The sequence below is a fragment of the Synchiropus splendidus genome, chromosome 3, assembly GCF_027744825.2.
Source record: "Synchiropus splendidus isolate RoL2022-P1 chromosome 3, RoL_Sspl_1.0, whole genome shotgun sequence".
NCBI classification, from domain to species: domain Eukaryota; kingdom Metazoa; phylum Chordata; class Actinopteri; order Syngnathiformes; family Callionymidae; genus Synchiropus; species Synchiropus splendidus.
Genome location: NC_071336.1, coordinates 35,930,701 through 35,944,060, shown reverse-complemented (window position 1 = coordinate 35,944,060; position 13,360 = coordinate 35,930,701). Strand labels below are relative to the sequence as shown.

The window sequence follows — 13,360 nt, the reverse complement described above, 5'->3', positions numbered from 1 at the left end:
GTAAACTTGTCCCTGTGAAGCACACCGGGGGGAGGAGGGAGGCGAGGGCGGAGGAGGAGGAGGAGGAAGAACAACATTCAAATTCTTCTGGAGGCAAAAAAAAAAAGTGATTTCTATTTTTAGTAGCGGCGTCAGGAGTGGTACTGGTGCGGTGCTGGTAGTAGTAGTGACAGTGAGATGTGATCGTACTCAGATGATGATGAGCAAATGTACTACTTGTGAGAGCCATCTGTGTAGGAGCAGAGTGGCAGCTCGAAATGAAGTGGTTTTACTGATGGAACTCACAACAGGAAGCGTGTGGAGGACTTGGACAAGAACTACCGTAGCTGGCTGCAGCCGGCGTTACAGTGCTGAGAGTCAAGGTTTCTTTTGTGGTGCTTGAAGTACTTGTGTTAGTACATGAATAGAATGGAGCAGTGCATTAAAAGTGACTATTTTTGCCATGCTAAAGAGAGGTGTGTCACATCACACGATCCCACGGAGGTCTCGTTGGCTTGACGGTCGAGGTGGTTCCAGCGAGGACGTGCTGGACCGGGTCACTGGGTGGGTCCAGTCCAGAGCTTGGACCTGCTCATGGACCCCCGTCCAACATCTGGCCTCAGTCTGGATCCGGCCCCGTGAGAGGGTGGGGCCAGCAGTGCTGCTGTGTGCGAGGAGGATGTCAAACCGGGTCGGTCCGAGAGAGACTTGGCTGCAGTCGCCAGCTGGCCGTCGAGTCACTTGTGTTGACTTCTGTCCTGTCTGGTGACGTTCCTCAGAACCAGGTCTCGGGTCAGAACCGGGCCCACCGGAAGGTCGAGCGGCGCCCCCCGAGTCCCGACCTCCTGCTCGCACTCATTCCTCCGTCTGACGCCGCCGCCTCCACAAACTCTGGTCTCTGCCGGGTCTGGTTCTGATCCGCTTCTGAGGAGGAGGATTTCTGCTTTCTGTCCTGGTTTTACGATCCAAGATAATGTGATTCTGAGCAACAACACATGTCGCAGCAGAATGAAAACAAAGTGGTGCAACAGTGATGCCTTTTTTCTCACACTTTCAGGATTTTTTTTAGGTTTGTGGGGCTGTCACCCTTTCCCCAGCCTCTCCCCCTGAGGCTAACCATCCAAAACACACCTTTACTCTGAACCAAAGTGGAACCCAGTTATTTTGAAGTTTTCATCCTCAGACAGAGGCTTCGCCTTGTGGGGTCCAGTCAAGTGGTCCCCACCAGTATAGCTACACAGGGACACAGATCACTCGGTCTCACACACACCTGAGGATGCGACTTGTCTGAAAGGTTTCAAATGAGCACACAGGAATATTTGGGGGATTTTCCAGAATGTTCTGGCTTCACTCAAACGCTGTGTGTGTGTGTGTGTGTGTGAGTGAGTGAGTGTGTGTGGTTTACGTCATCCCACTTTAGGTCTGGAGGAAGGCGGACCAGACGCAGAGGGAGCAGCCGCCCCTCACAGAAGCCCCCTGTGGTCGGATAGAATTACACACAAGATGTGTGTGTGTGTGGGGCGCTTCATGTGAGCTGTGAGCCTGAGTGTGCATGTGTGCGTGTGTGCTGGCGGACAGAGTGATGCACCGAACCGTCCGGTCGTGATCATCTCCGGTGGTGAGTGTGAGAGAGAGAGCAGACCTCCGCTCCTCTCCTCCCGCAGGCTGCTCACCATGGCTGCCAGTGCACTTCACTGTCTTCAGGGCTGCAGATGATTCTCCTCTGGGAGCTGAGCATGTCGTTGACCCTGACCTTTCCCAAGGTCACCATCAAGAGGTGACACAGGTCTGCACCGTGACTGACAACTTGACGTGACAAGATGGTGAAGAGTCTCCACTGAGGGCTCGATGAAGGACGTCCGACCTGATGATGGTGATGACGAAGATGATGATGATGAGGAGCGTGATGAAGGTGATGATGAGGAGCATGATGAAAGTGATGATGAGGAGGAGGAACACAATGATGATGATGATGAAGGTGATGATGATGAGGAGGAACACAATGATGATGATGATGAGGAGGAACATGACGATGATGATGATGAAAGTGATGATGTGATGATGAAGATGGTGATGATGATGATGAAGGTGATGATGAGGAGGAGGAACACAATGATGATGAAGGTGATGAGGAGGAGGAGGAGGAACATGACGATGATGATGAAGGTGATGAGGAGGAGGAGGAGGAACATGACGATGATGATGAAGGTGATGAGGAGGAGGAGGAGGAACATGACGATGATGATGAAGGTGATGAGGAGGGTGATCTGGTGGGGACCCTGACCTGCTGCAGCCCAGGTCTGAGCCTCAGGAAGAGGCGAACAATGAGGCTCCAGATTAGATTCTTCTGCTCCACATTCTCCCACCAGCTTCTGCTCACTTTTGTTTTTCTAACCGCTGACTCATGTCGGGCCGGAAGACACACACACACACTCTGTTTATCTTTCATCAGTCTGCCTCCGTCAACACTCCTCCAGGCTCCAGGCTGATGGATGCTGCTTCGGCTCGACTCTGTTGCTGCCCTCGGTCCGTTTCTTGAATGTAGCCATGAGCACAGCTATGGAGCAGCAGCAACCTCGGCATGTTGCTGGGCTGTGGGAGGAAACTAGAGTGCGCTGAGGTTCCCTCCGCTGTCCTGCCTGTCACCAGCACAGCTCTCAGAGCACTGTTCCTGTTGAGAAACCTTGGCAACCCACTTCACGTAGGTGGAGGTAAACCCAGGGCCGGCTGGCCCCCGGGTGGCTCCCAGGTGGCCCCCGAGCTAGGCGCACCTGGCCTGGACATCAAAGGTCCGGACTGAGGCGATCGGGGTGAACCTGTCAGTCAGGTGAGGCTGGCTCCTCCTCGCCAGCCGCGTGACCTCGCAGGAACGCCACTGGGTTCTGAGGCAGCAGGTCTGGACTTGACTCGGAGTCAGTGGAGCTTCAGTGCTGCCAACACAACAGACCGAACCTCTAAATCTGCCGGACACAAGGCGCAGGAGGCTGAAGCCGCACGTCAATCATCCTTTTATGATCCCTATAAAACTGCAGCGCCCGGTGAGGAGATTGGAGGCAGCTGTTCCGAGCCGAGGCCCGTGACGCCACCTGCTGGCCAGGCGCAGAACTGAGCGTTGTCAAGAATGGAATGAAAATAAACATCGATGGCGCATTAAAATAACCTCGGGTTGAATGTGGAGGAAGACACATCCATGGCCCTTTGATGGTCTCTTTCAACAGCTTCAACTTCATGCCCTGTTCTGTTTTGTTTTTTTTTTAATTGCCAAAATTAAACATCCAGTCATGAACACGGCCAATACAATGTGAATTCACTGTACGGCTATATGTGGGTGGACGATATAGGAATCAGAGACATTTCAGCAATAAATGACAAAACAAACAAAGGAATAAAACTGGACGTAAAATCAAATACACACACACACACAACATATACATATTAAGGCGAGGGGGGGACATGATTGAGGAGGACGTTTTTAAATTGAGAGCAAGCGGTTGTTCAGTTTTGTGCTTTTGTGTGGTGGAATGTTGGATGGAATTGAAATATGATTGTGTTTAACTGAAGGAACCAATTGAGGAAGCGGATGTGTGAGCATCTTTACACCGATGGATGTGGAAACACAACATTCTGAGACGTGCAGGTGGGATCAGAGCCGACCCTCCTCATCCTGGACACTGTTCCATGTCCAGGTTCCAGACTGCTCCTCTTCCCTCTGGCAGGAGGCTGCGGTCCATCCAGACCAGAGCCTCCCGTCACAGGAACAGCTTCTTCCCCTCGGCCCTCAGACGGTTGAATTCATGAGCAGCCTTTGGTGTTTGTGGGTTATTTTTTATTTTATTTCATTAACAGCACTTTATTTCGAAGCAGTAGTTGGTGGAACCCCCACTGAGCATGAATTCTATTCTGATTCTGACTCAAGCTGATTCGACGAAACTGACTGACGGCGGTGTCGATGTCTCTCTGAAGTGGTGTCTGGATGAAGTCTTAAAGCTGTTACGTGGATGGAGCCACTCTACTTTCTCAACCTGGCTCCAATGAAGAAGGATGTGTGCTGCGCGACAGACGTGTCTCTGAAATAACCATCCCACGAGTTTGCTGTCCTCTGAGTCTTTTTCAAAGCAAATGCCACTGGCCAGTGTATTCACTGGGGAGAACAGGGGTGTCAGGCCGCACACCTACCTGGCGCCTCCTCCACCCTCCACCACGAGGGTTGGGTTTTCCTCGGAAGTCTTCAAGCCTTGATCATTCAAAAGCTGATCAACAAGACAGAAGAGTGTTTTTCGTTTAAATAAGAGACAGACGTGTTCTTCTAAATATAATGTCTCTGAGGAGAGAAATGATGCTGAAAGATGAGAGACCAGAGACCGGGATCAAACGGCCTGGCCCCCTGGTGTCCCGTTCATGACGCATCAACTCCACTTCCGGCTTTTACTTTGAGCCAAGCGGAAGCGCTGGTGGCGCTGCGTTGACGGACGGTGTTGCAGTCAGCTGAAGCGGCGTTCACAGACACCCGGAAGAGTCGTCACCCTGCCCACGGACCCGAACCCCTCGGTGCCGACCAGTGCAGGAGGACCGGCGCCGCGCGGCTCCTCGGGTTGGTGAGCGCCGCTGGGCGGTCGAGGTCTGTGCTAGCTTCACTTTCACTTCGGACCCGCGGAGCCGCTCCGCCACCAACTCGCTCCACAGCTGAACCAGGTGACGTCTCGACCTTTCATGAACTTCTGCTTCGGTTTTCTACTCGACTGAACTCCAGGAAACCCCCGGATTAAACTTGTAAACAAGTTTCTTCCGGGGGTTTCCTGGTTCCAGTCACTCACCGTGACGTCATAGAACTTTGGCGCTGCCATTAGTTGAACGACTTATTTCGTGGGAGACGCATCACGTGTTGTGTGTGCGAGTGGCGGATCCCGCTCTTTGTGACGCTCGGGACAGGAAAGGTCAAAGGTCACGGAGGAGAGGTCACCTGTGTCCACAGAGATGAGCGGCGTGGAGGTGGAGGAGGCGAGGCGGAGGGCGGAGCTCGCCCTGGTGAGCGGCCCGCCGCAGGCCGCGAGGCCCGAGGTGGAGAAGATGGCCGCCGCCTCGCTGCCCCTGTCGCAGAAGTACCGACACCTTCCTGCCGAGTCCATGCTGACGGACAATGTGGCCGGCAGCGGCCATCGCCAGGTGAGTCTGGGCTCTGGGATCCCACCTGAGCGGCACCACGACTGAGCACGCGCCGTGTGTCCCGGGCCCCCAGGAGGCGCTGAGCCGGCTGATCAAGGCCCTGAACATCCTGGAGAAGTACGGCTGCAACCTGACCAGCTCGGCGCCACCCAAGTACTGGCGCAACGTCAAGTTCAACAACCCGGTGTTCCGAGCCACGGTGGACGCCGTCAGCGTGAGCGCCGCCCGCCACGGTGTCTACCCCGCTGCCCCGACTGAACTCCTCTGCTGGCCTGCAGGGCGGCCGCGGTGTGCTGCGCCTCTACGGCTACACCCACCAGCAGGAGGACGGACTGGGATTCCCGGACCACGTGACCGAGCCGGACCGGGGCCGGGTCGCCGCGGTGACGGTGGAGGTCATGACCTTACGTCTGGAGCTGGAGATGCTGGTGAAGGTTGGTTCTCCTGAGTGGCTGACGGTGCCACGGTCCTCACCAGAGCCTCTGTCTCTGTGAGCAGGACTCGCATCCGGACCCTCAAGTCTTCTCCCAGGTCTTCGCTGCGAGTCCTCAGCAGGTGGGCCAGGACTGGGTCGGGCTCTGCAGAGGTAGTAGTTGTGACTCATCCTCTTGCTCACTCTGCTGTTGCAGAGTTTGGTGCTCAGTCCCGTTGTCTCCGTCCCGCCGTCGGACCCGCGTCCAGGCTCCGCCCCCTCCCCGGCACCGAGGCGGCCTCCGAGACCTGCGGGTGAGCCCTGATGGAGGTCGCCGCCCGAGGTCCGGATCGTTCTCACCGCCTCAAACCTGTCCTCAGGTCCGCCAGGCTCTCAGCACTGCGGCGTGTGTGGCGGCGCCGCCTCGCTCGTCTGCCCCTCGTGTGACAACCAAACCTTCTGCGAGGCCTGTGACCACGTGTACCACCGGCACCCGTCCAGAACCAACCACAGGAGGGTCAAGCGGGCCCAAGCCAAGCCTGGTGAGAAGATGTTCTGGACCGCTTCGAGCTTGGGTTCAGCAGCAGTGTACTCACACACACTCTCTCTCTCACACACACACACACACACACAACACACACATGCACGCACGCTCACGCTCACGCTCACGCTCACGCTCACTCTCACACTCACACTCACACACACACACTCTCACACATGCACACTTTCTCAAACACACACACACACACACACACACTCTCTCACACTCTCACACACACGGGAGCCTCACCTGTCTTTCCCCCGCCCCGGTCACGTGACCAGTGTCTCCAGAACCCTGCAGCCTCTGTGGTGGTGCTGCTGTGCAGGCTCACTGCGCCACCTGCAGACAGCACTTGTGCCTCAAGTGTGACCAGATCTTTCACTCGCACCCGGAGCGCTGGAACCACGAGCGGAGTGTGGTCTCCACCATGTGAGCGCCGACTGGACTTGGGTGGTCTGCGCTTCTCAGAGGGAAGTAACGCGTGTGTGTGTGTCCTCAGCGTCCCGCTGGCTCAGTGGGCATGTTCCTACTGCACCACGGTCAACAGCTCGCCGGCCGCCATCTGCTCCACCTGTGACCGACCCCGACTTGCCGCCGCCACTGCCGCGGCCTCTGCGGTTCAGGAAGCCCCGGTGTCGCCCAAGTCAGGTGGGAGTGACTCCACACACGTCTGTCTCTCTGTCCTTGTGAGGACCTCTCCCTCTAAACACATGGCTTAGCTGAGCCGGAACCAAAGAATCACCCAGTTGTTTTGAAGTTTCACCCTCAAAACCCTAAGTGGCCCGACCAGAATGCCCCCCGCTGCAGGTGCGCTGCACCTTTCCAGCCTCTCGTGTGGCAGCATGAGGGTGACGAGATTCTAGTCACCGCGATGACGACAGCCTTACACGCCGTGACATCCCTGATGACCCGCTCTGATCAATCAATGTCATGACGCGATCGAACCACTGGGTGGCGCCCAGTCTGCTCTGTGACACCTGCTGTGACCCCGTGGCTTGTAGGAGCTGAAAAGGTCACGTGTTTCCCGGGCTGGACTCTGCTGTCCACAGCCTCATAAGGTCCGACGTCGAGGGCTGGCAGGTTTCAGCCATGTTGTGTTCCGTCACATGGTTTGTTGGGAGGTGAGAACAACACAGAACTAGGCTGGGTCAGAACCAGTCAAAACGGAACTAAGCTCAGTCAGAACCAGGCTGGTTCAGAACCAGTACAAAACAGAACCACCCTAAGAAAGAACTCCACCCAGTCAGAACCAGTGCAGAAGAGAACTAGGCTCAGTTAGATCCAGCGGAGCTGATTTGAGTTAGAACCAGTCCAAAAGAGAACCACCCTGAGACAGAACCAGGCACAGTGGGCTCACGTGTCTCCCGAGCTGGACAGGTGTCCTGGACCCAACAAGGTGTGACGCTGACGGCAGTCAGGTTTCAGCCAGCGATGCTGTCTCCCATCACATGGTTTTCCTTCGAGGGGCGGAGTCAGTTGAAGACTGACGGAGCGTGTGTGTTGCTGTCAGACTGGGCGTGTAAGACCTGCACCATGATCAACTCCGGCAGCAGCGTTCTGTGTGAAGCCTGCGAGCGCCCCCGCCTGGCCACTCGCCCGCCTGCCGCCTTGCCGCCATCCGCCCAGGAAGCTGCGGCGCCTGCTGGACCCGAGGTGTGTGGTGTGCAGGTGTGTCCCAGACTGCTGAGTGACCTCTGACCCCGGCCGTGCTGTGTGCCTCAGTGGAAGTGTCAGGTCTGCACGTTCCTCAACAGCAAGGCCGCCGCCGCCTGCGACATGTGCGGCTCTGCCAAAGTCTCGGCCGGAGCCGGTCAGCGGCCTCCGGCTCCCCTCCCGAGGACCCGGGTGGGCGCCGACCTGCAGAGGCAGGAGCGTATGAAGGCTGACGGCCTCAGCCTGATGAGGCAGATACGAGTGAGTCACGGCGAGTCTTGCTGCACCATCGGCCGCAGCCTCACGCTTCCTTTCTTTCCCAGGAGGCGGAGAAACAGGGCATCAGCCCAGAGGAGGTGTGCGCCGCCGTGGCCGTGTGCGGCGGCAGCGGCCCGTGTGACTGGCTGCAGTCGGAGCTGCCGCACCTGCTGGACGAGATCTGCGCCATGGCGGAGTCCATGGTGGTCAACCAGGGTCCGGCTGAGACTCCGGCAGGAGACCTGAAGCTCTCTCGGGCCGAGGCCAAGCTGGCCTGGGTGGCAGCAGGGGGCGACAGTGAGCGAGCGGCCAGACAGCTGCTGAGAGAGCACCGCGTCAAGGTGAGCGCTTTTCCTGTCTCACTGCACTCTCCAGGTCAGACAGGTCGTCCTGGGAGAGGATTCCAGGCATGGCTCCGGCACTGCTGTTGGTTAGCATGTGTGTTAGCATACGTGTTGCTGCTGGCAACTAGCTTCGGCATGAGACCACAGTGCATCTGTGGGTTGGTGGGTCTCTCTCTCCCTCTCTTTCTCTCGTTCTTTCTCTCTCTGTCTTCCTCTCTCCCTCTTTCTCTTGTTCTTTCTCTCTCATCCTCTCTCTGTCTCTCTCGTTCTTTCTCACTCTCTCTCTCTGTTTCTCTCTCTCCCTCCCTCTCTCTCTTTCTCTCTTTCTCTTGTTCTTTCTCTCTCATCCTCTCTCTCCCTTTCCCTCTCTCTTTCTCTTTCTTTCTCTCTCTCTATTTCTCTCTTTTGCTCTCTCTCAGCCTCTCTGTCTTCCTCTCACTCTTTCTCTCTCTGCCTCTTCCTCTCTTAGTCTCTCTCTCTCTCTCCCCCTTACTCTCTTTGTCTCTCGCTTTTTTCTCTCTCTCCCCCCTAACTCTGTGTGTGTGTGCGTGGGTGCGCGTGTGTGCGTGCACGCAGATGAAGGAGCTTCAGACTCTGGGCTTCAGCGATGTCTCCAAGTGTGAGGAGGCGCTGAGGCAGAGCGGCGGCGACCTGAGGGAGGCGCTGGCCCTGCTGCAGCGCCCCCTGCTGGAGCCCTTCCACCAGCACATCTGGACCGAGCAGCCCGAGCCGCCCATTGACCCGGCACATCACGACAAGCAGGTGAGCGAGCGTGGCCCGCCCGCCGGCGCCGCCATGGCCCGCCTCACCGGCCTCTCGTCTCCTCCTCAGAGGACCTGCCGCCGCCTGCTGGCGCTCTACAACCTGCCCAGCTGGGGGCGCTGCGAGCTGATCCTCTCGCTGCTGCAGGAGCCCGACGTCACCTACTCTCTGGAGGACGTGGTGCAGGCCGTCAAGGAGTCTCACGACCGAGACTTCATCCGACGTCTGCTGAAGATCGAGTGTCCCTGCTGCCTCAGCAGCTTCCCCCTCAGCAAGGTGGCGCCGCATGCTTCCCTCTCCTGCACCACCTTCTGCACCTTGTTTATGTCTGGCAGACCTGTGTGTGTGTGCGTGTGCGTGTGTGCGTGCGCGCGCGCGTGCGTGGACCTCTTCCTGCTGCAAACACAGGCCTGTGATGTTGGGACGCAAGATTTAGTGAGCGGATTTGCAAGTGGATTTGAGCAGCGAGTTCGTCCCTCTGCTCACTGAGGCAAGACAAGTGCCACGGGCGCATTGTACCATATCTCATGCCAACACATATGCTAACTCCAGCGCCAACACATGTACTAACACCCGTCTGTCAGTGGAGAGTCGAGGTGAGACCCTCCGGTCTGCTGTGGCGCTCACACACACACGCTGACTGTGGCAACGTTATTGGCGGCATGAGCCTCAAAAATTGCCTCGATATTTCCAAAAGGATCACGGTAAAATGTATCCATCTTCAAAATAAATGCACGACAGAGACATACGCCGGACGCGAACCAGCAACTGTGTGATGCACAGCGATGTGCTTCACCGTCACATGACCTCAGGGGGCGGGGCGCCACAGCTGCTCTCCTCCTGACCTTAAACCTTCACGGTGAAGGTCAAACATGACTGTCAAATGATCGTTTATATCTGACACAGTGTTCCACAGAGGTTGAACGGTCGTGGAATAATGGCCAGCCCGCCTCACCTCCTTTGGTCCAGAGGTCTGCCGGATCTGGAGGAAGTGATGCCGGAGGAGTGTGTGTGTGGGGTCATGTGACCGTGGGCAGAGCGTGACGCCGGCGCGTGTCTCTCACAGATGCAGTCACTGACGTCGTGCCAGTGCTCCGTGTGTCTGGAGTGTTTCGGGCGCCACTTCACGGTGGCGGTGAGAGACCGCCACATCAGAGACATGGTGTGTCCCGTCTGCGGCGAGCCCAAGGTCAACGACCCCGAGCAGCTGGACCACTACTTCTCCACGCTGGACGTCCAGGTGAACCGGGAGCGGTTGGGGGCGGGGCTTCCTCTGGCCGCGGGCTGACCGTCTCGCCGCCTGCAGCTGCGCGGCTGTCTGGAGCCCGAGGTCTACGAGCTGTTCCACAAGAAGCTGACGGAGCACACGCTGATGAAGGACCCCAAGTTCCTGTGGTGCTGCCACGTGAGTGCCGCAGACGCCGGCCTGTCGGGGAGCTGGTGCTCACCTGTCCGCTCCGCAGTGCACCTTCGGCTTCATCAACGACGGCGAGCAGCTGAGAGTCACCTGTCCGTCCTGCCGCAACAGCTTCTGCGCCAAGTGCAAGAAACTGGTGAGTGTGCGTGCGTGCGTGCCTGCGTGCTTTAGCTGTTCTTGTGGGGACACCTGGCATTGCGGGTCACAAGTCCTTAGTCAGAGAGGTGGAGACATCAAGCTCTGGTCCAGGGTCCTGGTCCAGGTGAGCCATGTGGGAAAGGGTGGTGGCCAGGAGAGGTCCCCACAAGGATGGAGAGACAGGCGTCTGTGTGTGAGCGCTGACCTTCTTTAGTGCTAAACTAACAGCACCTTCATGGTGTCGCCGGATGAGGTGTGTGTGTGTCTTGCCGTACTCGTGGGGACATTCGGCCTGGTCCTGGTGAGGGTTTGAGGGTGAAAACTCATGGTCAGGACTGAAAGATGGACTTGCGTTTTGGGGGGAAATGCGCCACGAAAGACGCGCAGCCAGATGGTTTCCTGTCGGCAGAAAGCAGATGCTATCGTCAGCGAGCGCCTGGGCCCTGCACGCCACACACAAGCTCCGCTGATGCCAAGCTTGATATGAGCCATGTGACTTCAGCAACTGAGCAAAGATGCAGCGTGACTCTCTGGAGAACATGGACTTCCAGCCTGTGAAAGACCAAGGATGGTGGTCAGGCAGGAGGCTCAGGCCCGGACCCTACATCTGGGCTTCAGTCGGGCTCAGAGTCCCACTGCAGTTTAGGTTGAGGGGGAGAGGCTGGGGAAAGGGTGGCGAGAGGTCCCCACAAGGCCAGAGAGACAGACCCGTGTGTGTGTGTGTGTGTGTGTGTGTGTCTCCCTCCCAGTGGGAGCCGCAGCACAAGGATGTGTCGTGTGACCAGTTCCACCAGTGGAAGCGAGAGAACGACCCGGAGTACCAGCGGCAGGGTCTGGCCGGCTTCCTGCGGGACAACGGCATCAGTAAGACCGAACGCCTCACACGCCCCGGCTGGAGCGCCTCTGACCTCTGACCTGGGCCGCCAGCGTGTCCCAACTGCAGGTTCCAGTACGCGCTGACCAAAGGCGGCTGCATGCACTTCGTCTGCACGCAGTGCCGACACGAGTTCTGCAGCGGCTGCAACAACCCCTACCACAAGGTGAGTGGGCGTGACCCTGAGGCTGCCGCGCCCGAGTGACGCGCCTGTCTGTCCCTTAGACCAAGTGCAAGACGGCGGCGTGCTTCTGCAATGGCCTGCACGCTCACCACCCCCGGGACTGCCTCTTCTACCTGAGGGACTGGGAGCCGGCGCGGCTGCAGGAGCTTCTGCAGGTAGGTCCCGGGACCCGCTGCTGCTGACCTCTGACCTCTGACCTCTGACACCCGCTCTCACACACAGAGGAACGCCGTGGAGTTCAACACGGACGGCGCAGACACAGCTCAGCCAGGTAAGGGAACAGGAAGTCAGGCGTGAAAGTAAAAGCACTTTGAGCGGGAACAGGAAGTCGGACGTGAAAGTAAAAGCGCTTTGAACGGGAACAGGAAGTTAGGCGTGAAAGTAAAAGCACTTTGAACGGGAACAGGAAGTCATTCGTGAAAGTAAAAGCGCTTTGAACGGAAACAGGAAGTCAGGCGTGAAAGTAAAAGCGCTTTGAACGGGAACAGGAAGTCAGGCGTGAAAGTAAAAGCGCTTTGAACGGGAACAGGAAGTCAGGCGTGAAAGTAAAAGCGCTTTGAAAGGAACAGGAAGTCAGGTGTGAACGTAAAAGCGCTTTGAACGGGAACAGGAAGTCAGGCGTGAAAGTAAAAGCACTTTGAACGGGAACAGGAAGTCGGATGTGAAAATAAAAGCGCTTTGAACGGGAACAGGAAGTCAGGCGTGAAAGTAGTAGTAGTAGTAGTAGTAGTATTTCATGTGTAAGACAGACTCCATACGAACCACCCACTCGGGTCTCCTCGGTATCGCTGTGAGCTGAGCCACCGAGCGGGGGGGGGCGGGGACAGTGCGCCATTTTTGTTTGCCCACGCCCTGCTCCTGTCTTCCATGGTGTGGAAGCCTGTGGCGTGATGGTGCAGAAGGATGAGAGCGGGCTGATGGTGGACTCCCCGTGTGGCGCCGACACCCAGCCGGGTCACGCCGGACTGTGCGAGTGAGTGGGCCGCCGGCGTCGGGTGGAGGTGACCCGCAGCTGAGAGACCCTGTGTGTGTGTGTGTGTGAGACAGGAAGCACTACTGCGAGTACCTGGTGAACCTCATCAACGCTCACGCTCTGGACCCGGCGCCGCTCTACCAGGCCAACGAGCTGGTCCGAGTGTGTGAGCGCCACCAGCTGGACACGCAGAGAGGAGAGGGCGAGGACGAGGAGGCCCACCTGGCCCGGCTGCTGCAGGTGAGCGGGGGGAGGGGGCAGGAGGGGGGCGTGGCTGGGTGCTGACAGAGCCTTGGTCCTCACAGGCGCTGACCACGGTTCCTCTGGGAGACAAGGTTCCTCGGAACAAGTGAGGAGGAGGAGGAGGAGGAGCGGCCACGTGTTTCATTTGAACATAATAAAGGTTTTCAGCCGCTCTGTCTGGTGTGGTTCACGTGACGTGCCGCGGCTCTTCACACCTGATGAAGCTGATGTTCTCGTCACGTCCTGCTGATGCTGTGGAGATAGAGAGGCTAAAGCCGCCGTCAGACTGGTGTGTCTCACAGACCAACCATGGCTGCGCTGCTGCTGCTGCTCTGCTCCAACATCCAGGCTCTGGTCATCAGCCCAGCAGGGGGATCATCTCTTCCTCCTGGACCACACCGCTGACTTCTGCTCCGTCT

General features: G+C 57.5%; 1 protein-coding gene across 2 annotated transcripts; it reads left to right on the top strand.

Annotated features, from left to right (window-relative positions):
- Positions 1-4,407: 4,407 nt before the first annotated feature.
- LOC128755357 (E3 ubiquitin-protein ligase RNF31-like) lies at positions 4,408-13,114 on the top strand. 2 transcript variants are annotated; one of them, XM_053858698.1, is made up of 24 exons: positions 4,408-4,671; positions 4,952-5,142; positions 5,216-5,356; positions 5,421-5,576; positions 5,641-5,697; positions 5,772-5,868; positions 5,935-6,096; positions 6,377-6,524; positions 6,595-6,743; positions 7,606-7,748; positions 7,818-8,009; positions 8,072-8,347; positions 8,927-9,112; positions 9,182-9,388; positions 10,179-10,352; positions 10,419-10,517; positions 10,576-10,665; positions 11,417-11,531; positions 11,595-11,707; positions 11,767-11,880; positions 11,948-11,996; positions 12,605-12,698; positions 12,773-12,938; positions 13,004-13,114. In XM_053858698.1, exons 2-24 carry the CDS (start codon positions 4,954-4,956, stop codon positions 13,049-13,051), a joined length of 3,165 nt encoding a protein of 1,054 aa, XP_053714673.1. In that variant the 5' UTR covers positions 4,408-4,671; positions 4,952-4,953; the 3' UTR covers positions 13,052-13,114. The 2 variants fall into 2 exon arrangements, with proteins under 2 accessions (XP_053714673.1, XP_053714674.1); XM_053858699.1 differs by lacking the exons at positions 12,773-12,938; positions 13,004-13,114 and having other exon boundaries at positions 12,625-12,693.
- The last annotated feature ends 246 nt before the right edge of the window (positions 13,115-13,360 follow it).

Bases quoted from the DNA above. Each gene is read 5' to 3' on its own strand.
- LOC128755357 (XM_053858698.1), top strand. From the start codon at position 4,954: ATGAGCGGCGTGGAGGTGGAGGAGGCGAGGCGGAGGGCGGAGCTCGCC. The intron at 5,869-5,934 runs GTGAGCCCTGAT...ACCTGTCCTCAG, and splicing joins GCGGCCTCCGAGACCTGCGG to GTCCGCCAGGCTCTCAGCAC. The intron at 11,708-11,766 runs GTGAGTGGGCGT...TCTGTCCCTTAG, and splicing joins GCAACAACCCCTACCACAAG to ACCAAGTGCAAGACGGCGGC.